General features: G+C 33.4%; 1 protein-coding gene across 3 annotated transcripts in view; it reads left to right on the forward strand.

Moving 5' to 3' along the window:
* SOS1 (SOS Ras/Rac guanine nucleotide exchange factor 1) overlaps positions 1 to 22,801 on the forward strand; it is a 119,266-nt gene that overhangs the window by 27,120 nt on the left and 69,345 nt on the right. For all 3 annotated transcript variants that reach the window (XM_081263810.1, XM_081263811.1, XM_081263812.1), the window contains exon 2: positions 22,557 to 22,682. In XM_081263810.1, coding sequence (XP_081119936.1) covers positions 22,557 to 22,682 — 126 coding nt within the window. The remainder of the gene's footprint in view (positions 1 to 22,556; positions 22,683 to 22,801) is intronic.

The following is a 22,801-nucleotide window of genomic DNA, read 5'->3' on the forward strand; positions in this document are numbered from 1 at the left end:
TGAAGCCATATTAATCCAGAAAACTAAAAAAAAAGGTATAGGAACAATATAGAAAGTTTTTGATATGCAGAAAAAAAATTGAGTTGGCTGTTCATTTCACGTTACCTCCTCTCACCCCACTCCCACCCGCATGTTTTCATAAATGCAGCTTTTATATTGTGATACAAGGACCATATTCAAAGTATCTAATGACTTAGGTATTGACAGTCTGATCTGAACAGGCATCTTGCTCTATTAGGTGTTAACCCTTCAGTTGCAGGGGGAGAGATTCTAAAGAATGAAACAAAATACAAAAAATCATATGGTAGTAGCTTACTATGTGTTGATATTGCTATTCTTGTGCTGTATGTCATTAGAAATGGTCAGAATTGGGATATATTTTAGAGTAAAAGAAATAGATTTGTTGAATGTACAGGAATAAATGGAGAGGATTTGAGATTGACTGCTATATTTTTGGCCTGTGCTGATTGAGTGGAGGTCCCACTTAGTGAATAGGAAAAACTTAAGGAGAAGGCGGTTAATTTTGAGGGTTGGATGGGACACAAGAGTTCAGTTTTCATTGTGGAATTGGAGAGAGTTACAGACATTCAAGTGAAAATGTTGTATAGGACGTTGGATATCTGAGTTCATGGGAGAGGTGAAGACTTGGAATAAAAATTGGACAACTGTCAGTTGACAGTGAGTAAAGTCATGGGCTGAATTACATAAGGAGTACATGAGATAAAAAGTAGTGCCAATGACAAGTTTTGGAGAACTCACAACATTTCAGAGATGGAGAACTAAGAGTGTCCATTTGAAAAGGACCATTAAGAGAGAGTGGTGACTTAGGAAACTAAATAAGAATGTATCTCAAGCAAATGAGAGTGGTCATGTGTGCTGTGTTGCCAAGATGTCAGATGAAATGAGGACAGATTACAGAATCTGCTACATTACAGAATGTCAGTGCTTGGAGACCATGAGAGACCTGGGTGGAGAAGCCTGGTATAGAGAAAGTGACTGTGAAGAAGACCTCTTCTTTGGAGAATCTCTGTCTGAAAGGCTAAGAAAATGAATTTAAGACTCCATGACTGGAGGAAAGAAAACCATTTGTTGTTGTTGTTGCTGTTTTATGTGTTTATATACCAATGGGGATGATCCAGTTGTGACAAAGTTCAGTTTTTTGTAATGAGTGAAGATTTTCTCAGGTAAAACAATAGAAAACAAGAGTCAGATTTAAGCGTTTTATGAGGAATTACTTATACCTGTGGGAAAGTTGACTCTTCATTTGAATTCACAGGTGAAACAGCAAAAAAAAAAAAAAAAAAAGTTGAGCACAGTGCAGCATGTAATATAATTTCATTCACTTGCTGAAAGTGCAGTACTTGAGCTCCTACTCAAACTCAAGTACCCAAAATTAGAATAACAAAAGTAAGACATGGTCCCTGTCCTCAGGGAGCTAAAATAACTAGCAAAATAGATAGTTGTGACCTTTGCAGTACAGAATATATTCCTCAGACTAGTAGTGTCGTCCTACCTGATAGCTTGATAAAACCCCAAATCTTCTGAATCCAAATCTGTGTTTTAAACAAAGTTTCTAGGTGATTTATATGCATTTTGAAGTATGAAAAGCACTGGTGCACATGACCAAACAAAATGAGATGTGACACGCAATATAAATTGTCGTAAAGAAAATACTGTGAGAGCTCAGTCACTGCCCCAAACTTCTAAAAGAAGAAAAATGGTAACAGAGGGGAAAAAAGTAGGATCAGATATTTCCCTGGATTAGTTTATTAAAAAGTGTTAAACCTGAGCTGAAATAAACTAGCCCCAGGCACTTCCATGTTGTTGTTTGCTCTTTATAGTCTGCAGTTAGTGTTTATGCACACAATATTTATAAATAAATTATTTCAATAAAAAGAATGAGATTCGTATCATAGAAAACAGGAAAAACAAAGCCAGAATTTATCAGTTGATTGCAAATTACTATTTGCTAGTGCCATACACATGAGAAGTGCTGGGATTATAAGTGAGATGGTTACTCTTCTCTAATAGGAGACTCAAGGACATTTATTCTTTGGGTTGTATTCCAATACTATTTATTGCCCTTTTTGGTACTCAGATTGTGGCAGCTTTGGTCATGAGGAGCTCTTTTAGGTTGGTTCCTGTTGAAAACTACTTTTTAAGTGAACCTTTTGCCCCCTCTCTTTTGAGGCCTGCCTGATATTGGATCAATGTTTTATGAAAAATACAGCCTTAAGACCAGCCATTTATATTACTATTACATAAGACTTTTTTTTTAAAGTACACTCAATATCAATAATCATTAGGGATATTAAAATGAAAATCATTGTGAGATACCACCTCATACCCATTGGGGTGGTTATTGTCAAAATAAAGAACAACAAGTATTGGCATTGATATAGAGAAACTGGAACCCTTGTGTGTTGCATGTGGAAGTGTAAAATGGTGCAGCCTCTGTAGAAAACAATATGGCAGTTCCTCATATAAAATCATATAGAATTACCATATGATACAGAAATTTCAGTTATTTTCCAAAATAATTGAAAGCAGTGACTTGAACAGATATTTGTACAATAGTGTTCATAGAAATACTATTCATAATAGCCAACAGGTGGAAACAACTCACATGTCCATTGCCAGATGAATGGATAAACAAACATATGGTATATACATACAGTGGAATAGTATTTGGCTTCAAAAACAAATGTAATTCTAGAGTATGCTATAAAGTGAATGAACCTTGAAAACATTTTGTTAAAGGAATGAAGCCAGATGCCATATGATTCCACTTATTTGTGGTAACTAGAATAATTAAAATGATAGGCACAGAAAGTAGAATGGTGGTTACCAGGGCCCCACCTAGGAGTGGGGAGTTATTGTTTCATGGATAGAGTTCTGGACTGGGATGCTGAAAAAGTATATATGGAAATGGATAATGGTGATAGTCGCACAACAGTGTGAATGTATGTAATGCCACTGAATTGTATACTTCAAAATTATTACATGGTAGGTTTTATGTTATAAATTATTTACTATAGTTGAAAGAAAAAAAAACTCAAATTCCTTGGTTCCATCCCAGTCCTTCTAAATCAGAATCTGAAGTAGTGGGGCTCCATAAGCTGCATTTTAAAAAAATTACTTTTAAGGTGATTGTTATATATGGTTTAGGTTAAGAACTACTGACATATGGGATTATATAACACATAGTGGAGTGAACTGCATTCTGTTATTTTGAAGAGAAACATTATATTGATGCATTCAAGCAGTCTTCATCTAGGTTTTATGTTTAACAGAACTGTTCTCATTTGTCCTACACTTTGCATATGGCAATGTGAATAATAATTGTCAACAATTATTTAGCATTCTACCATTTAAAACACTTAAAAAAGAAAAACCACAAAAATTCATTACTATTTTTTTCCCTTAACAAAAATGTGTTGTCAGATATATGATCTCATTTTATCATCATAGTGTCATGAGTAGTGATATTGCCACTGTCAGGTGAGAAACTTCAATGAGGTGTCTATGATTGTACAAGTAAAGTCAGACCTCCAACATAAGTCTTGTAACTACAACTCTGTTGTATTTCTCTCTTAGTAGTCTCCAAGAGAACATCCGGTGTTATTGATGCTAATATAAATATTCCATAGGTTTAATTGTTTTGTAAACTGAAAACAAAAAAAGTGAAATTATGAACCATAAGATCTAATATCACTTTATTTTTGCAAATATTTATTTACAATTTTACAGGTCTACTAATTTTGCCATGTTAGCATTGATTAATGTTTATAAAACTAAAATATTCTTATTCTCTATACTTAACATATTTATTCCTACTTCTGTAGGAAGTATTTTTAGAAAATATAACAATGTGAATATTTTAAAAATATTAATTAATGCCAGTTATCATAAAATATAAAGCAAATCTATCATTGGATCTGTGTGTAATTCAATTTTCATAAATATGACTCTTCATTTAAGGTTCCTCTGTTGAGTCAGTAAAGTCCCCCTTTTTTGGTGAAGGGGAAGTACTAGGGATTTAATCTGGTACACTCAACCCCTGAGCCATATCCACAGCCCTTTTTATTTTTTATTTTGAGATAGGATCTTGCTAAGTTGCTGAGGACCTCACTAGGTTGCTGAGATTGGGCGATCCTCTTGCCTCAACCTCCTGAACCACTGGGATTACAGGTTGTGCCACTGTGCCCAGCTAGTAAATTCCCTTCTTTGCCAGGGACATCGAAGTGAAGTTCAAAGATATGGGGGGGGGGAGAAAAGCATTTTTAACATTGATTTTCACACTAATTCCTCTTATTCCTTACTGTTTACTCTCATGGAATTAGTGGGATATTGGGCATTTTCGTTTAACAGTGATTTTAAGTATTTCCTATTATTTTGATAGAATGTAGGCATTATATGATAAAATTATTAAAAATAAAATCCAGGCTTATTTATTAACATATTAAACTATTTGTTTGCTAATTTCATGTCTCAAAGATTTCTCAAGCATAAAGTCTAGAACTGAACATTTAATTTTTGTTCTGTTTCCCACCTATTCAAAAACTGCTCATTTTTCAGTATTCCTCATCTTAGTAAACATGCCTACATCTGGCCAGTGATCTATGTCCTACCTAATGCACTCTGTAAGAAAGGATTTTAAATATTGTCTTTCACTTGGATGTACACATGAAAAAAATCAATCATGTACCAGTGAAAATCTTTAATTTGTACCTGATTTTATATACACACATACAAAGTGTCATAAAAGTGTATAAATATCGTTCAATAATTATTACAGTTTGGGGCAGTTGATTGCTTCTTTCTTTGCCGTAATTTTCTTCCCTTCTTTCCATAACCCTGCTCTGCTAGGACACTTTAACCCATGTTAAGAACTTAGGTTATATTATTTCATATTTTTCCATGCTGTCATGTTCATGTACAAATATATGTATATATATATATATAATACTTTATATACATGTGTGTTGCCTTTTTGAGCATTCACTGTATTTTAATTTTTTCCAGTATCTTTCCTTTTTCATGAATATCTTGTAGAAATCTGCCAAATGGCACAGTTTAAAAAATTTTTTTCTGTGATATTCTATCACAAAACTACATCCCCAAACTTCAAAACAAAACAAAAAACACAAAACATTTTTATTTTGACAAAGGCTTTCTTTAAGTTATTGAGGTTGTCCTGGAACTTGGAATCCTCCTGCCTCAGCTTCCCAAGTTGCTTGGATTACAGGCATGCACCATCACATGTGGCTCTAATTTATTCCTTTTAAATAACAACATATACAGTTGTATTTATTTGCTAGGGATAAAGTACCACTAACTGAGTAGCTTAACCAAGAGAAACTTATTTTCTTGCAATTCTGGAGGCCAGAAGCCTAAAGTCAAGTCTCTCTTCTTGGTGTATAGGTGTCTGGCTTCATTCTCTGTCTTTACATGGTCTTCCCCCTGTGTATATCTGTGTCCAAATTTCTTCTTCTTTATAAGCATGCTAGTCATAATTGGATTTGGCTTAAGCTAAGACCTCATCACCCTATCTCAAAATACATTTATATAAAGAGTTCTGGGTTTAGGACTTCAACATATGAATTTTGAAGGGACACAATTTAGCCCATAACAGTAGTAGCCCAGAATATATTTCACTATTCCTTTACTGATGGATATTTATAATAATGAACTATATAATGATTTTTAAATATATTTATTTTATTTTATTAATTTTATGTGGTGCTGAGACTTGAACCCAGTGCCTCACGTGTACAAGGGAAGCGCTTTACCTCTGAGCCACAACCTCAGCCCCTATAATGATGTTTTGAAAAATGAAGGACATATGTGCATTTGACAGTGGTCCCAAAGATTTATAGTGGAGTTGAAAAATTCCTATTGCCTGGTGAATGCATATCTAAAGAATAGGCAAGAGGAAAGAAAACTGCAGAAGATAAAAGAAGAACTCTAAGAAAATTCACAGTAAAGTGTTTAGTAGAGGGCTGGGGCTGTGGATCAAATGGTAGAATGCTCGTCTAGCACATGTGAGACACTGGGTTCAATCCTCAGCACCACATAAAAATAAAATAAAGATATTGGGTCCACCTAAAACTAAAAAATAAATATATTTTTAAAAAGTGCTTAGCAGAGGCTTTGCCTATCTTAACAAGCTCCTTAAAAACATGAGAACATGTTTTGTCTAATACCATAATGTTTTCATTAATAGAAAGTAATGTTCATGATGCGTTATCTTATGTGCAAATCTGTGATGAATTAAAAAACCACCGTGAGCATATTTCTGATAAGAGTGACACTTCCTCAAGAGGAGCCTCAAGTAGATCCTTCAGGAGGGATTCCAGAGAAGGCATTGCTCTGCTCTCATAGGAGATGACAGCTCCATGCTTGTGATACTGAAGATCCTGCCCATGTGTAGGCCTAGGCTAATGGGTGTATTTGTGTCTTAGTTTTTAACAACAAAGTTTTAAAAAATAACACTAAAAATTGGAAAAAGTCTAGAATAAGGATATAAAGAAAAAATATTTTGGTGTAGCTTTGCAATATGTTTGTGTTTTAAGCTGAGTGCTGTTAGAAAAGAATAAAAACATTAAAAGTTTAAAAAATTACAAAAAAAATTATAGTAGGTTGAGGTTCTTTTATTATTGAAGAAAAACCATTTTTTTTTACACTTATTGTAGCCTAAGTGTATGGTGTTTATAAGTCTATAGTAATGTAATGTTCTAGGCTTTCACATTTACTCCCCTCCACTGACACAAGAGCAGCTTCAGTACTGAAAGCTCCATATGGAAGTACCACTTTAAAAAGTCTTTTATACCGTATTTTCACTGTGCCTTTTCTGTTTAGTTACACAAATACTCACCTGTGTGTTATAATTGCCTACAATATTCAGTACAGTAACATGTTGCCCAGGCTTATAACCTAGGAACAAATTTTGTACCATATAGTTTAGGTGTGTGTAAGGTTATACCAGATTTGTGTAAGTATACTATGATGTTCCCACAACAAAGAAATCACTTAATGTGGGTTTCTCAGAACATATCGCCACCATTAAGTGATGCACAACTATAATTTATTTATAAATTTTTATAAGTTTTTTTGACACTGTGTCACTATGAACAGTAGTGAAATAAAATCTTCATGTGTATATTTTTAAAAATATTTTTTAAGTTGATGATGGACTTTATTTATTTGTTCATTCATTTATATGCAGTGCTGAGAATTGAATCCAATGCCTTTCACGTGCTAGGCAAGTGCTCTACCACTGAGCCACAACCCCAGCCCCTGTATTTTTAGGATAAGTTCCCAAAAGTGGTTTAGCTGATCAGTGGTGTATGTTTTTATTTGTAATTTTGATAGTAAAAAGTAGTTTCCAGACTTTTCAAAAAATTCACACTCACATTTCTAATAGCAAGGTAGAACAATAATGTTTTCCTAGCAGTTTCGTCAACCATACATGTTACTAATCATCTTAATTTTTGCTAATCTTAATATTAATAGAAGTAAAATTATCAGTATATTTCATTTTATATTTTATGTTTGCATTTTTTTTATTTTTATTTTTTGAATTTGAGGATCATATATGTTTGTATTGGGAAATTTTAAAATGTGAAGCTTTAGTGAATTATAAAAAGTTATTTTAATAAGAAAAGTTTAAATTATCATCTAGATGTGTTGGAAAGCCCCACTTATTAGTTGAGTTTGAAAAATTGATTTATAAATTGTTTGGGAATTGAATACACTCTCCTAAGAGGTAGTTTATGGTGAGTATGTTTCAACCCACCCTATGCATGTTTAACTCATAGTGATAAAACTGATGCTATTTAACTGCATGCTTTTCATTCATTCTCTTCATAAATATTTGGTGAACAGAACTCTTCCTCCTTGTGCTTTTCCTAATGTAGTTAGGGATTGTGTCTTCTGAAAAGGGTGTAAGGAGTGAGCTGAACAGGTAACATGGCTGTGTGTGTGTGTGTGTGTGTGAGAGAGAGAGAGAGAGAGAGAGATTGAGAGTGAACCCAGGTGCTCTCTACTACTGAGTCGAATTCCAACCCTTTTATTTTTTCTTTTGAGACAATCTCAGTAAGTTGTCAAGCCTGGCCTCAAACTTTGAGAACCTCCTGCCTTAGCATCTGAGTAACTGGAATTACAGGCAGCGCCACTGCATCCTGCATGACCTTGCATTTATAATGAAGTGTAGATATGATACAAACCTGGCTTTTACTTAAATAGCAGTCAAGATTTTATTCACAGAGGAAAAACTAGAAACATGAATGGATCAAGCAAACCATCTTTGTAGTATCTTATTAAAACATAGACAACTACTGTAATGCAGTTCTTATCAAAGTGATAGGGAATGGCAGGAACTCACACATGGTTCTCCAAAATTATGCCGATTCCTTCTTAAGTTTATTTTCCTATCCCTTCCCTCCTTGGGATTCTAATTACATATATGATAGACTGCTTAATGTTGAGCTGCAGGTCACTGAGACCCTTTTTACTTTTTGAGTCCTTTTCCTGTCTATGTTTCATTTTGGATAGTTGATATTGCTTTGTCTCCAAATTCACCTGTCTTTTCTGCTGTTAACTCAATCCATTCTATCTTTAATTTTTTATATATATATGCGATGCCTTTTAATGTCTTTGCTTAGTTCAAAGTATCTTGTCTTTTCTAGGTCTTTTTTAGTTATTTACTTTTCTTCTTTGGGGTTGTATTTTCCTGCCTTTCATGTGCCTGGTAATTTTTGATTTTTGGAAACTGAATTTTATATTCTTGGGTGATGGATTTTGTTATATTTCTGTAAATATAGTGTTGTACTTTCTTCTGGTAAGTCGTTAAATTACTTGGGATAAATCTGAACCCTTTGAGGCTTGTTTTAAGTTTTGTTAGAGCTTGTCCAAAACATCTTTAGTCTTATATTAAAGCAGTGTTTTCCTGAGATCTTTACTTGATTTCTCATGTGTTGAGAGGGTTTTCCCTCTGATTGGTAGGAACATGAACTAATTCCAGCCCTTTTATTAGAAATAAAACCAAGTAATAAGAGATCCATTAGATGCCAGTATATATGCAGCATGGACAAAAATTTGTGGAAAAGGCACAGTTCCTGTCTCCGTAGACCTTTTTCCTTTCCTTTAGGTAAACAATGTTCAACTATTACCAAAAAAAAAAAAAAAAAATACAGGACTAGGGGTGTAGCTCAGTAATAAAATGCTTTCCTAGCACGTGTGAGTACCTGGGTGATGGAGTGAATTGCTGATGTGTAATATCTTAAAATGATCATTAGGATTTCAGTTGGCAGACATGAGGGGGAAGGACAAAGGCAGAGAGGACAAGCATGAGAAGGTATGGCAGTGTGAAAGTTGTGTTCAGGATCTTAATCAAATCAAAACAAGTTAACTTTGCTTCCTAACAAGCATTAACATTAGAAATAGGATGCTTCTAGGTGAAAATTTCAAACTCAGTTTTGGGGACATGTCTCTTCAACATGTTTATACATGAATATAGAGTCAAGAATTTCATTATAGTACTCATTGGCAGAAGCTTGTGTTTAAAATATGACAAGACTAATAGTATTTAATAAGCTACGTATGGATAAAGAAACCAGGCAGCTGTGCTTGAATAGTCAATGCTCATTGCTCTTAGTACTCTGTTTTCTCAGTCTTTTCAAGTTTTTCAACTGTTTAAAATTGATGGGGCAGTTATAATACATTGTATTTTCAAGGCATTTTTGTAATACATCCTCCTTACATTGGAGAAAATACTTAAAACTTTCAAAACTAGAAAAGTAACATTTAAAAAAATATGCATTATTCATAGTATTCTCTTAATATTTTGGTGTTTTGTATATTGCACATTTAAAACAGTGCACATAGCATATGTATGTTTGGTTTCAATAATAATAAACAATTATCTATGTACCTAACACACAGTTTGAGAAATAAAATATTTCTAATACTTAAAAGTCCCCGATGTTTTTCTAACTGGTTGCATCTTTTCTCCCAATCCCCTGGAGGTAACAACTTAGAGTTTTGGGTTAATCAGCTGTTTTTTTCCCCCCTGTAGTTTCATCACATGTATAAATTCCTAAATAATGAATAGTTTGGTTTTATCTTTTTTTCTAAATTTATTGAATCTAAATGGAATAATTATTTATATTGTTTGGTGATTTATTTTTGCTCAATATTATATTTTTGAGATTTATTTATGTTATGTTCAGCTTATAGGTCTTTCATTTTCATTGCTAATATTCCATTTTATTAATTGACTACAATCTATTGTTGAAGTGTTGGTGGACATTTGGGTCAGTTCCAAGTTTTGCTTTTCAAACATTGCTATTACTATCTTTTGTGCTTGCTCATCTGTTGTACATGGGTAAGTTCTTCTATAATGTATTTGGAAATGGAATTGCTGGGTGTGTGTGTGTGTGTGTGTGTGTGTGTGTGTGTGTGTGTGTATGTGTGTGTTATGTGTTCAACTTTATTAGTAACCCAAACTTTTATCCAAAGAGATTATGTTATTTTATGTTCCTACCAGTCATGGATAAAAATTCTCATTTCTTTGTATCTTTACAGACACTTAATATTCTCAAATATCACTTGATATTTTTTTGTCAAAATAGATATAAAATAATATCTTTTTTTCAGTTGTTGATAGACCTTTATTTATTTATTCGTGGTGCCGAAAATTGAACCCAGTGCCTCACACGTGCCAGGCAAGTGCACTACTGCTGAGCCCCAGCCCTAAAACAATATCTTATAGTTTTTATTTGTACTGACTTGAGTACAATGTGATTAATGTGATTGAAGTTGAGGACTTTGGTAATATTTATGGGGCAGTTGTGTGAACATGACTTCTGCCCTTTTTAAAAAATTGAGGTATTTAGGGGCCGGGGTTGTGGCTCAGTGGTGGAGAACTTGCCTAGCATACGTGAGGCATTGGGTTCAATCCCTGGCACTACATAAAAATAAAAACAAATAAAATAAAGGTATTGTGTGTCCATCTACAACTAAAAAATATAAAAAATAGATAAAAATATTGAGGTATTTGTTTTTACTAATACTTTGGGTTCTTTATCCTATTTTTTCTTTCCAGGTTATATGTGTTTAATTTATTTTTACTTATCTTTGCACTTTTTGTGATATTTTGAAGAAGTAGTAGTTCTTAATTTAATGAAATTGAATTTTATGTTTTTTCATTTCATGCTTTTTTTGTCATTTAAAAAACTCTTTTGTACCTCAAGTTATGAAGATATCCTTATTAAAGGGTTTTAGATCTTTTGTTTATCATGATGATGTAATTTATTTGTTTTCAGTTTTTTCCCCCCCCTTTGGTACGAGAGATTGAACTCAGGGGCACTCGACCACTGAGCCACATCCCCAGCCCTATTTTGTACTTTATTTAGAGAGAGTGAGTCTCCTCAGCTCTTTTTCTCCCAACATATTTTTTTTTAATTGACAGTGGACTTTTATTTTATTTATTTATATTCAGTGCTAAGAATCAAACCCAGTGCCTCACAGCAAGTATTCTACTTCTGAGCTACAACCTCAGGCCTCTTTTCATTTATTTATTTATTTTGAGACAGGGTCTCACTAATTTAGCTGAGGCTGGCCTTGAACCTGTGATTCTCCTGGCTTAGCCTCCTGAGTAGCTAGGATTACAGGTATGTGCCACGTCACTCAACAGGAATAATTTTTTGTCTGATTTTTCTTTAGGAGTGCCTTAGTTATTTTTGACTCTCTTAAGTAAATGTAGGATCTGTATTTCAATCTGAAAAATGTTGTTTCAATTTTAATAACTCTTTGATGTTTAGATTATGGGAAAATTGACTTCATTATGATATTGTATATCATACCATTTAAGGCCTTTTTTGTGTGTGTGGGGGGGTACCAGGGATTGAACTCAGGGGCACTGGACCACTGAGCCATATCCCAGACCTGTTTTGTATTTTATTTAGAGACAGGGTCTTACTGAGTTGCTTAGCGCCTCACTTTTTGCTGAGGCTGGCTTTGAACTTGTGATCCTCTTGCCTCAGCCTACCAAGTTGCTGGGATTACTGGTGTATACCACTGTGGCCAGCTATTTAAGGCCTTTTATTTATCATACATTGGATAAAGAAAATGTGGTATATATACCCAATGGAATATTACTCAGCCATAAAAAATGAAATTATGGCATTTGCCAGTAAATTGATGGGAAGCTATCATGCTTAGTCAAATAGCCAGTCCTCCAAAACCAAAGCTGAATATTCTCTGTGATATGTGGATGCTAATACACAATAAGGGGAGTATGTGTGGGGGCAGAATAGAAGTTCATTAGATTAGACAAAGGGAATGAAGGGAAGGGAGGAGGAATGGGAAATAGGAAAGACAGTAGAATGAATTTGACATACTTTCCTATGTTCATATATGAATATACAACCAGTCAAACTCCACATCATGTAAACCTCAAGAATGGGATCCTAGGGGTTGGTCATATTAGCTCAGTTGGTAGAGTGCTTGCCTTGCATGCATAAGGCTCTGGGTTCTATTCCCAGCATCAAGAAAAAAAAAATGGGATCCTAATTAGAATAAGTTATATGCCACAGATGTATAATGTGTCAAAATACACTCTACTGTCATGTACATCTAAAAAGAACAAATTAAAAAAAAAGTATGTCCATTATAGAGTATTTGGTAATCAGACAAAAATTTAGTGAAGATGATTAAAAAATGACTCATAATAACCAACGTAGGCCTTTTAATTTATTTTCTTTCAGTCATTAAAAAATTATATATAGGGGCTGGAATTGTAGCTCAGTGGTAGAGCACTTGCCTCCTACCTACGTGTGAGGCACTGAGTTCGATTCCCATCACCACATATTAATAAGAAAATAAAAGTGCATTAACAACTAAAAAAATATTTTAAAAAATTATATATATTTCCCAAGGTTAAAAAATGTCATTCATTAAATTTTTATAATTTCTCCTCCCTGAAGCATTTTGTATGTATTTTATAAGATTATTTTCTTGTGTTAAAGACTATGCTTAAAAAAAGAGAAATAAAGTGAAAGATATTTACATTTGACTAGTAAGATTTTGTAGTGAAAATGTTGTTTTGTGTGTTGTTACAGGTCCTTGCTTAAAAAAACATAGTCTTAAAATACATGTAAAATTAATATGTACTCACTTTGGAAGACTTGGGGAAAAAAACGCATCCACATACATGCACACACACAGAGATTGTATTTTTTATTCATTGCTTACATAGCAATGCAACTGTCTTATGTAGATCGTTTCAGTAATTCTAAACCGACCTATTAATGCCAGTAATTTTTATGTAGATTCTTTTAGTTTTTTCAGTGAGGGCAATTATATTCGCTGCAAATAGTAGCAGTTTTGTTCTTTTCTTTCCAATCCTTTATTGTTTTATTTGCATCTCCAGCACCGTCTTGAATAGACATCTATGATAACAGGCATCTTTTTATTTTCCTTGGTTTTCCCAGGTAGTTCTTTTGGTATAGAACTGGATATTTGCTGTAGCATTTTTGTTTATATTCTTCATCAAATTTAGGAATTGGCCTATGAGTAATTTTACTTTCCTTTTTTCTTTTCTTACTCTGGACTACTGTCGGTTATACACAACACATGATATATGGTTGTAATTTTCTATTCCTAGAAAGATAAAATTATTTTGCATATGGGAAGTTTCAAGCTTTTGATACAATTTCTTTAATGATTGAGAACCACCAGAAATATTTTTGAGTCAGTTTTGGTAATTTATATTTTTAGGAGTTAATTCACTTAGCCTATAGCTTCAAAATTTGCCTTAAAGTTTTTCATAATTTTCTCATACCTTTTTAAAGTCTGCCGTATCTGTAGTTACGTCCTCCTTTTTAAAAACTATAATATTTTTGTGCCTTCTCTTTTTCTTGTTTAGTCTCCTAGAAGTTTTTCTATTAGTGTTTTTCAAAGTATTGACTTTATTTTTTATTTATTAACTTTTGCTTTCCTTTATTTCTTCTTTAGGATGTGTTTTAATCCTTTCCCCCATCTAATTTCTTAGTTTGGATGTTTAACCTTTGAATTTTCATCTTTTCTTCTTTTCTGATATACATCTTTTATTTAAAAAAATTTTTTGTAGTTGTATATGGACAGCATGCCTTTATTTTATTTGTTTATTTTAATGCAGTGCTAAATATCGAACCCTGCATTCACACATGCTGGGTAAGCTCTCTGCCACAGAGGTACAGCCCCAGCCCTCTGATATAAATCTTTAAGACCATAAGTTTTCTTCTAAGTACTGCTTTGGCTGCAATCCATATTATCTTTATAATTATTATTATCATTATTATTATTATCATTGTGCTAGGAATAGAGCCCAGGTACCTGTGGGTGCTAAGCACATACTCCAAGCTTCATATTTCTAAAGATTATTTTTAATTTTAGAATACTTTTACAGATAGTACAGAGAACTCCTCTATGTCCTTCACCCCATTGTACATTTGTCACAACTAAGAAGTCAACATTAGTGTATTATTATTTACTAAACTTGGCCAGATTTTCTAGTTTTTCCCCCAGTGCCTTTTCTGCTTCAGGATCTCATCAGGGATACCACATTACTTTTTCTCATCTGAACTCCCTAATTCTGGGTTCTCAGATTGTCTTTGACCTTGCTGACCTTTGGAAGCACTACTTAAGTTTTTTACAGAATGTGTGTCAATTTGGTTTTGTTCAGTATTTTCCTCAGGGTTATACTGAAATCATGGATTTTTTACAAGAAGAATACAGAAGTAGAGTTCTGTTTTTCATCATGGTATATCAAGGTATATGCTATCAACCCAACTTCCCTCTTTAACCTTGGTCAGTTAGTTATGTAGATATTACCCCTTTCAGCTATGGTCCATTAACTAACTCTCCCACCAGCTTGCTTCCAGAGAATGTGGAAAAGTTTGAGGAGGATGACTTTTATATATAAAATGTTTATGAATGTATATTTATAATTGTTTGTATAAATATATAAATTTATTATTTTATATTTGCTTCTTTTCATGTATTTGTGTATATATGAGATATATCTTTTATTTAAGAAATATAGATATGGTTATAATCTAGTACTACATTACTTATTTTGTTCCTCAAATTATTTCAGTTTTGACCACTGGAACTTTTTCATATTTGTTCCAATGTATTTTCCCCCCTTCTTTCTTTCTTCTCCCTGCCCACTATGTGTTTTTGACATACTCTCATTCTTTGTATTGTTTTATCACTTCTCTATTAATGCTACTCTAAACTCACTTGTATATTCTTTTCCCCAAACCTAGGATCATCTAATTTCCATGGAACTCCGGTTTCTCTTATTGAAGAATGTCGTTAGAAACCAAGATCTGGGCTCTCTGAGTATGCTCATTATAACAGAGGTATCAATGTTTTTTAGGCCATCTCAGTGGACAGAAGTAAGAAATACATGTACATATATACCTACTGTATGTACATAATGGTATCACATGAGCATACTGTTCAGTTTTTGTCCATTTAACTTAAGTATATTTGATTTTAGCACATATTTTAATGCCCAGTTTTAGGTAGTAGACAGTGTAGTTGAAAAGTAATCTTACATTTGTATACTTTTATGAATTAAAAACTAATAAGACTCTTTATTAAAATTTTTTTAGATATACATGACATACATACATGGAGTATAACTTATTGTAATTAGGATCCCATTCTTGCGGTTGTGCATGATGTGGAGTTTCACTGGTTGTGTATTTATATAGGAACACAGGAAAGTTATATCCAGTTCATTCTGTCTTTTCTGTTCCCATCCTCCCTCTTCCCCTTCATTCCCCTTTGTAACAATACCCTTTTTAAGACAAAAGATTATCCTGAAAAATATGGGTGGTTTATGTTTTCAGAGTTCTATAATTGAACTGTTTACAATGTATAATAAAAGATGCCTTAGCATCAATATTTTAAATGTAGTCTAATTTCTTAGCATGCAATACAGAATCCTTTATGTTCTGCCTCTTACCCATGTCATCTCGTGCTATCCATTCTTTGTTCGTGCTTCCTTCCATTCTAACCATACACACTGCCTTGCATTTCTCAACTACAGTGGGTACTCTCAGATCTCTGTGTGTTTATTATCCATGTATTCCTTCTGGATTTTCCTCCTCATTTGATTCACCTCGCAAATTTCCATTTATTCTTCAGAATTCAGTTCAAGATAAGAATCTCCTGGGAATCATCCCCTAACTTATCCAGATACATTTAGGACTTAGGAGTTTCCTCTGTGTTAGTGTTTCTCAAAGTGTGATCTCAGAACTACTTTTAAGAATGTCTAAGAATGAATGGTTAAATGTGCAGATCCTGGCACCCATCCCCAAACTTCTCAAAGGGAATTGTTAGAATAGAGTGGATTTGTATTGTTGATATGCTCCCTAGGTGATATGCAGTATTTTCATAACCCACTCCAGAGTTTTATTGAAAACTTTAAAACATACTATAAAGTAGAATAATAAATCTATGTGCCTATCACTAATACAGCCAAGAGGTATCTAGATTTTGCCACATCTGCTTCATTTACTCTCCTTTTTCTTCCCCTGAAGTACTTTAAAACAAATCTCAGACACTGTTCTCTTTGCACACTTCAATATGCATCTTTTTCTTGCACAGCTTCAATATTATTATCATAGCTATCCAAATTAATAATAATTTATTGTGGCATCTACTAATACCAGTTGAATTCACGAAGGACTCTCTGTGTGGCTGGGGTCTTGACTATAGATCCACCATATGGTCCTCAGTTATCTTGGAATTGTCATTTTTGCAGTTGGTTTATTGGACTCAGGAGCCAAACAAGGTTATGAGTTATGTCTCTTAAATTTCTTTTAGCTATCGACCTGCTTTGCTCAACTGACTTGTAGAAACTGAAGTTTTCTGTTTTCTCATGATATCTCAGTTGTCCTTGTATCTATAGTTTCTCTAAATAGAAGCTTTAGATGCTGGATTGTATTTATTCAGCTGTTTTGGCAGCAATATTTTACAGGTGGTGCCATGACTTCACAGTATCAAGTCTGTTCCCAATTTTGTTATGGTAACTAAAATTAGGGGTTTCAGGAGGTGGCAGCTTGAGTCCTCCTTTATAACGATTGACTCTTCACATAATAGTTTCATTTATTGATGATTGATATCTGAATTTATGTGGTTCAGGTTACAAATTGTGGTTTTTGTTACTGTACTCTCTCTGTATTATCTAGAATCCTTCTATAAGGAAGAATTCCTCATCAACTTGGGCTATTTGATTATCTCCAATTATAGCTTGCATAGGAAGAGAATGATACATATTTAATTATTCTAGAATCAGTTTCCAAGTTATATCCAGTGCTATTTAATGAGTTTTTGTTTTAAATTATCATTTGACCATACCAGTTTGTATAATTTCATTGAATTTCAATCAACTACAATTGATTTGGTTTTAAATTAGCTCATCTTTTGCTGCCAAGAATCTCTTTCATGATATTTGTGTGTTCATGTGTTAGATTCTGTTCATCTTTGAGAGCTTCTAAGGTTCCTGGCATAAATGCTCTACACTTAAATCTCTGTGTATATATTTTTAAATATTTACTGTGCATTAATCCTACTTTAATTAAAAATTTCTTAAGATAATATGGGGTTGGATTTTTTAGTAATCACCTTTCTTATAAAGTTTATTGCTATATGTTAACTCTTATCATTCTTTTCTCAAATTTCATGAAGTTGTTTTTATCATTTTGTGAATATGTTTTTTTAACATAAGTAGTCCAAAGCTTCTTGTACAGTGTGCCTGCATTTTTTATTTATATTTTGCTCACAGCTAAGAATGTGATAGGTACTCTTAAAACAATTTTTACTTTTTTCAATCAATTTATGTTTTTGTACTGGGGATTAAACCCAGGGGCACTTTACCACCGAGCTACATTCCTAACCCTTCTTATTTTGAGACAGACTCTAGCTATATTGCTTAGGGGTCTCACTAAATTGTTGAGGCTAGCCTGAAATTTGTGATTAAGGTGTGCACTTTAATGCGTGACCCCTCTTAAGTTACATTAGATTATAGGTAATTAAGTAAGTTTATTTCTACCAAAGCACTGACAATTATGTTGTTTTTGCTACTTGAGAATTTGAAATTTACTATGGCAAATAATTCACAACCAAAATAAAAAATTTACGAAAAAAAAATGCTATCATTCACTAGATGTAGTATAAGAACATTAAATTCAAATGTCAGACTTTGAATTTCTTATCTTTTCTGCAAAGTATTACTTTCTAGTATTTCCTGTCCTGATTAAGTAAGTGGTTTTCTCTCATTTCTGTCTTCAGGCCCCCATAATATTCTACCTTAACTGTCCCTTCTTTTCTACCTCTTACTTTGTTCTTTGTTCTCCTTATGGAGGCTTGGGCATCATTCCAAGTAGTTTTGCTTCAATTTCATCTGTGCTTTAACCCAGCCTTCACTGACATGGTTTGATTTCAGCAAATAGATCTAATTGCATCAATTTCTAGTTTAAAACTTTCAATTATTATTCTAGTTTAAAGCTTCTCTAATCTCTTCCCAACTCCTTAGCATGATATACAAGCCTGGTCTCTACAGTCTCTGCTTTTCCCACATGTACTGTTTTGCCCAGTTAAATTTCTCCAACATACCATTTTGTTTTCAGCATCTTTGCCTTTTTATGTGCTAGCCCTTTTGTTAAATTATCTTCCTCTCTATCAGCTGTTACTACACTGTCTTTATCCTTTATGCCCCTATTCAAAGTGCGTCTTTCTGCTGGGGAATTCTCAAACTCCTCCCACACCCCAGCATTTGGTGGTTATCATTGTACCTTAAACATAACCCCATTTTTGTCTCAGCACATTGTGCTGTGGTTTAACTGGACTTTTTGAAGACAGATTCCATGTCCTTTATTCATCTTTATTTCCCTGGCAAGTAACAGAAGCTCAGGAAGAGAAATAAATAGTAACACACATGGGCATCAGAACCAATTAACAGACACCAAGAAATAAGAAAATATTCTTTTTTTTTAAGAGAGAGAGAATTTTTTAATATTTATTTTTAAATTTTCAGTGGACACAACATCTTTATTTTATTTTTTTTAATGTGGTGCTGAGGATCGAACCCAGCGCCCTGCGCATGTCAGGTGAGCGCGCTACCGCTTGAGCCACATCCCTAGCCCAGAAAATATTCTTATTTTTGAGAAAGATATAAGTTCTCTGAATTGTTTGATATTTGCCTCTTGACTTTATTAACGATTTTGATTTTTAAACTAGGAAAAATGAGCACCTAAAACATCAAAGAGTGAGTAAACAATCCTAACAGTGGAAGAGTTTTGAATCATCAAATCTTTATTATTTGGTATGGAAAAGGTTTTGAGAATACCAGTTTCATTTGAGATTCTTCCATTTATAAATAAAGTGGCAGATCTAGGCTTAAGACATGATAAAATACAATCTAAAAGCCTTTCTAATTCTTCAGAGAGCCATTAGCTAGAAAAGGCTATTAAAGATTCATCAGAATTCAACACAGTGTTTTCTGACAGTTTACCCAAGGGGTTCCTGAATATACTTGGAGGACTTACGTATCGAACAACTAGGAATTGATATAGACCAAATCCCTTTGCTTTTTGATTCCACAAAATCTGGCAATAATAGCCAATAAAGTTCCTTCAGAATCTGCTAGGAATTACAAGAGACAAAATGAACTGCCAAGGTAGAAGCAAGTGGGCCCAATGAAGGTTTGAAATTCAAGAGTGACACTTTTAATTGAACATGATGATTATATCTTAAAAGAAGAATTGCTGTCATCATCACATAAAATTCTTATTCATGACTATCATTAGTTCTTTAGTGAAGTATTTGCATTTATTATACTTAAATTACTTTAGTTACATTTAAAGAACTATAATGAAGTTTTCTTTGTCAATAAACCTAAATATAAAAGGTAATGTTTTTGCAAACTACATTTGAGAGAAAACCCACATCTAGTTTATACCCAGTTCTAAGTGCTTATTGTAATTGCTGATAAACACACACATGCACACACCTCAGTAAATGATCAGCTATAGATGACTTCTGGAGGTTGTCATAAGATTTGTCAGGGTAATGTATTCTGTGTAGTGTTGAACAGTTTGGATCATTTGATCCATTAAATGACTGAATACCAATTTAGATGGGATGGGGCACTTTAGCTGTCTCATTGTTTTTATTCTGTCTGTGAAATATAATACTAGTTCTGTTTGCTCTTTAAAGAAATAGCATTTTCCTTGAAAGAACAAAGATCAGCTTATGAATTTTTAGAAATTAATATTCTGCTTGACTTTTAAACATTACCATTGCCTGTGTTTTCCAGTTTTGTTTTTAAGGAAGTAAAACAATTTATTGGGCTTGTATGAATTATAATCCTAATTTGATAGATTTAATGTTGACAAATATTAATGTTCAGAATTTATAAGCTTTTAATGTTAAATTTGAGATGTTGGTAGAATATGTGGAAATATTTAGCATGTATTTAGAAGTATGGATCTTAAGAATCAGGAAATTAGGACTTAGGGATAAATATGGAGTCATCTGTGCATAGTATTAGTTCAAAATGTAGAAGTAAATGACATTACTTGGGGAAAGGAATAGAAGGGAGCAGATAGATGAGAGTCCACATTTGAGGGGTGAAGGAACATATGGAACTCTATAAGAAAATTTTAAAAGGAGTAAAGAAATCAGAGAACTAGAATAGATTGAGTCACTAATATTAAGAAAAGAGTTTCAGAAAAGAAAGGAACCTGACCAAGCACCAGATAGAAATAATCCTACATGTGGTGTTAGTCTTTACAGCTAGATGAAGATAAAAGAGTATCTGAGAAGACAGTATAGGCCTTTGGGGGCATACAATTCAACATATAAGAGTAAAACTTCTGTCAGGCACAGTGGCACATGCCTGTTATCCCATCTGCTCAGGAGATTGAGGCAGGAGGAGCACGAGTTTGAGGAAGGACTGGGTATGTAGCTCAGTGATAGTGTACCTCTGGGTTCAATTCCCAGCACTTTAAGAAACTTCTGTCAAGGTCCAGGTGTTTTTTGTTTGTTTTTAAAGAGTAATTAAATCATGCTAAGTTTATGAGATTTAGTACCTGTCACGTTAGTCAGAATGTGTTGTCATGGCGAATGAAAAGGACTGAACTCAGAATCTCGAATCCCAAGCTCTTCATTATTTTAACTGTATAACCATTCAGTCATTGAATAGGATAGATTTGTAAACGGATAAATTATAATCAGATTGGTAGCTGTTATATTGAATATGATTAAAAGTGTTTGAGCAAATCAGTTAAGTCTTTTGGGGCTCAGTTTCTTCACCTGTACAGAAAAATTTTTAAAAATAGTTTAAAACCTCATTCTTTATATAGTACCCCCTCATGCAATTCTGAATTGTTAGATTGCTATTTGCCTACAAATTATTTGCCTTAAAAAAGTATGTGCAGTGCATATGTATATATTTTTAACATGTTTTTAAAAATTCTTTATATGGTACACTTCTTATAACTATTATCCCTTACCCATGATTGTCATCCTTTCAGCTAATGAAGTACAAACAGCAGACCATCTTCAATGCCCTTGACCAATGTGTATTGTGCACTTTCTTCTATTAAGTCCTCTACCACCCTCTGAAGTATTAAGCATGTCTGAAAACATGTATTATTTATCTCAGGGACTGTTTTTTCTTGCCATTTATTTATTTTGGCTCACAGTGAGTGATAAAGAGAAGGCGGCCTTTGTACTATCTATTAAAATGCAAGCTTTATAAAAAGAAGGTGAAGATTATTAGGCCACCAGTCTTCCTACATGGAATGGACAAAGTCCGAAATTGTCAAAGTGTACATTTTGTGTCCTTTGATAGAGGGTGACTCTGTGTTCACAAATATTTATCAAAGGTGTGAGCTCTGTGTAGTGTTAAATACTGGAGATAAATTAGTAGATGTGATTATACACACACAAACACACACACACACACACACACACATATATATATATATATATATATATATATATATATATATATATATATATACATAATATATATCTCCTCTTGGATTTTTTCGTTTAGTAGGAAAGATAAAGTTAAATAAGGGACAGAGACCCACAGGAGGCCAATTTTGCCCAAGCAGAATGTTGAATAAATGCTCTGGTTCTGACAAGAAAAAAAAAAAATCACAAACAGCATCTTTTATCATCACCTCAGTCTCTCCTTCCTTCATCTCATTCCTGCATCTCATTGCAACTGTGGTATAAGAAAAAACATTGATATTATACAGTTAGGTAGCAGGATTTCCAAAGCATGTTATTGGCATATATGGTAAATGTGGCTAGGGAGAATGAAGGTTGAGCATGCCTGACTTTTGGGTCAGTAATATCCAGTCTGTCTTTGTAGGCTAGTTCACATTTAAATTAAAAAGAATATATATATATAATTTTTTTTCTTTTGTTTTAATTAGATAAACCAAACCCACATCTTAATTACTTTGCTTTTTGTTTAATAGGTCCAGGGGCAAGTTCATCCGACTCTTGAGTCTAATGATGATGCTCTCCAGTATGTTGAAGAATTAATCTTGCAATTATTAAATATGCTATGCCAAGCTCAGCCCCGAAGTGCTTCAGATGTAGAGGTATGACAAAATTAGTCTCATATTTACTTTAGATATATCTAATGTGTGTGCCTTTTGTAATATCAGTGAAGGCAAAAAGAATGTGCTCTTCAATTCCAGAAAATATACATTCAATGTAT

Source organism: Spermophilus citellus, assembly GCF_964194105.1.
Source record: "Spermophilus citellus genome assembly, chromosome: 13".
NCBI classification, from domain to species: domain Eukaryota; kingdom Metazoa; phylum Chordata; class Mammalia; order Rodentia; family Sciuridae; genus Spermophilus; species Spermophilus citellus.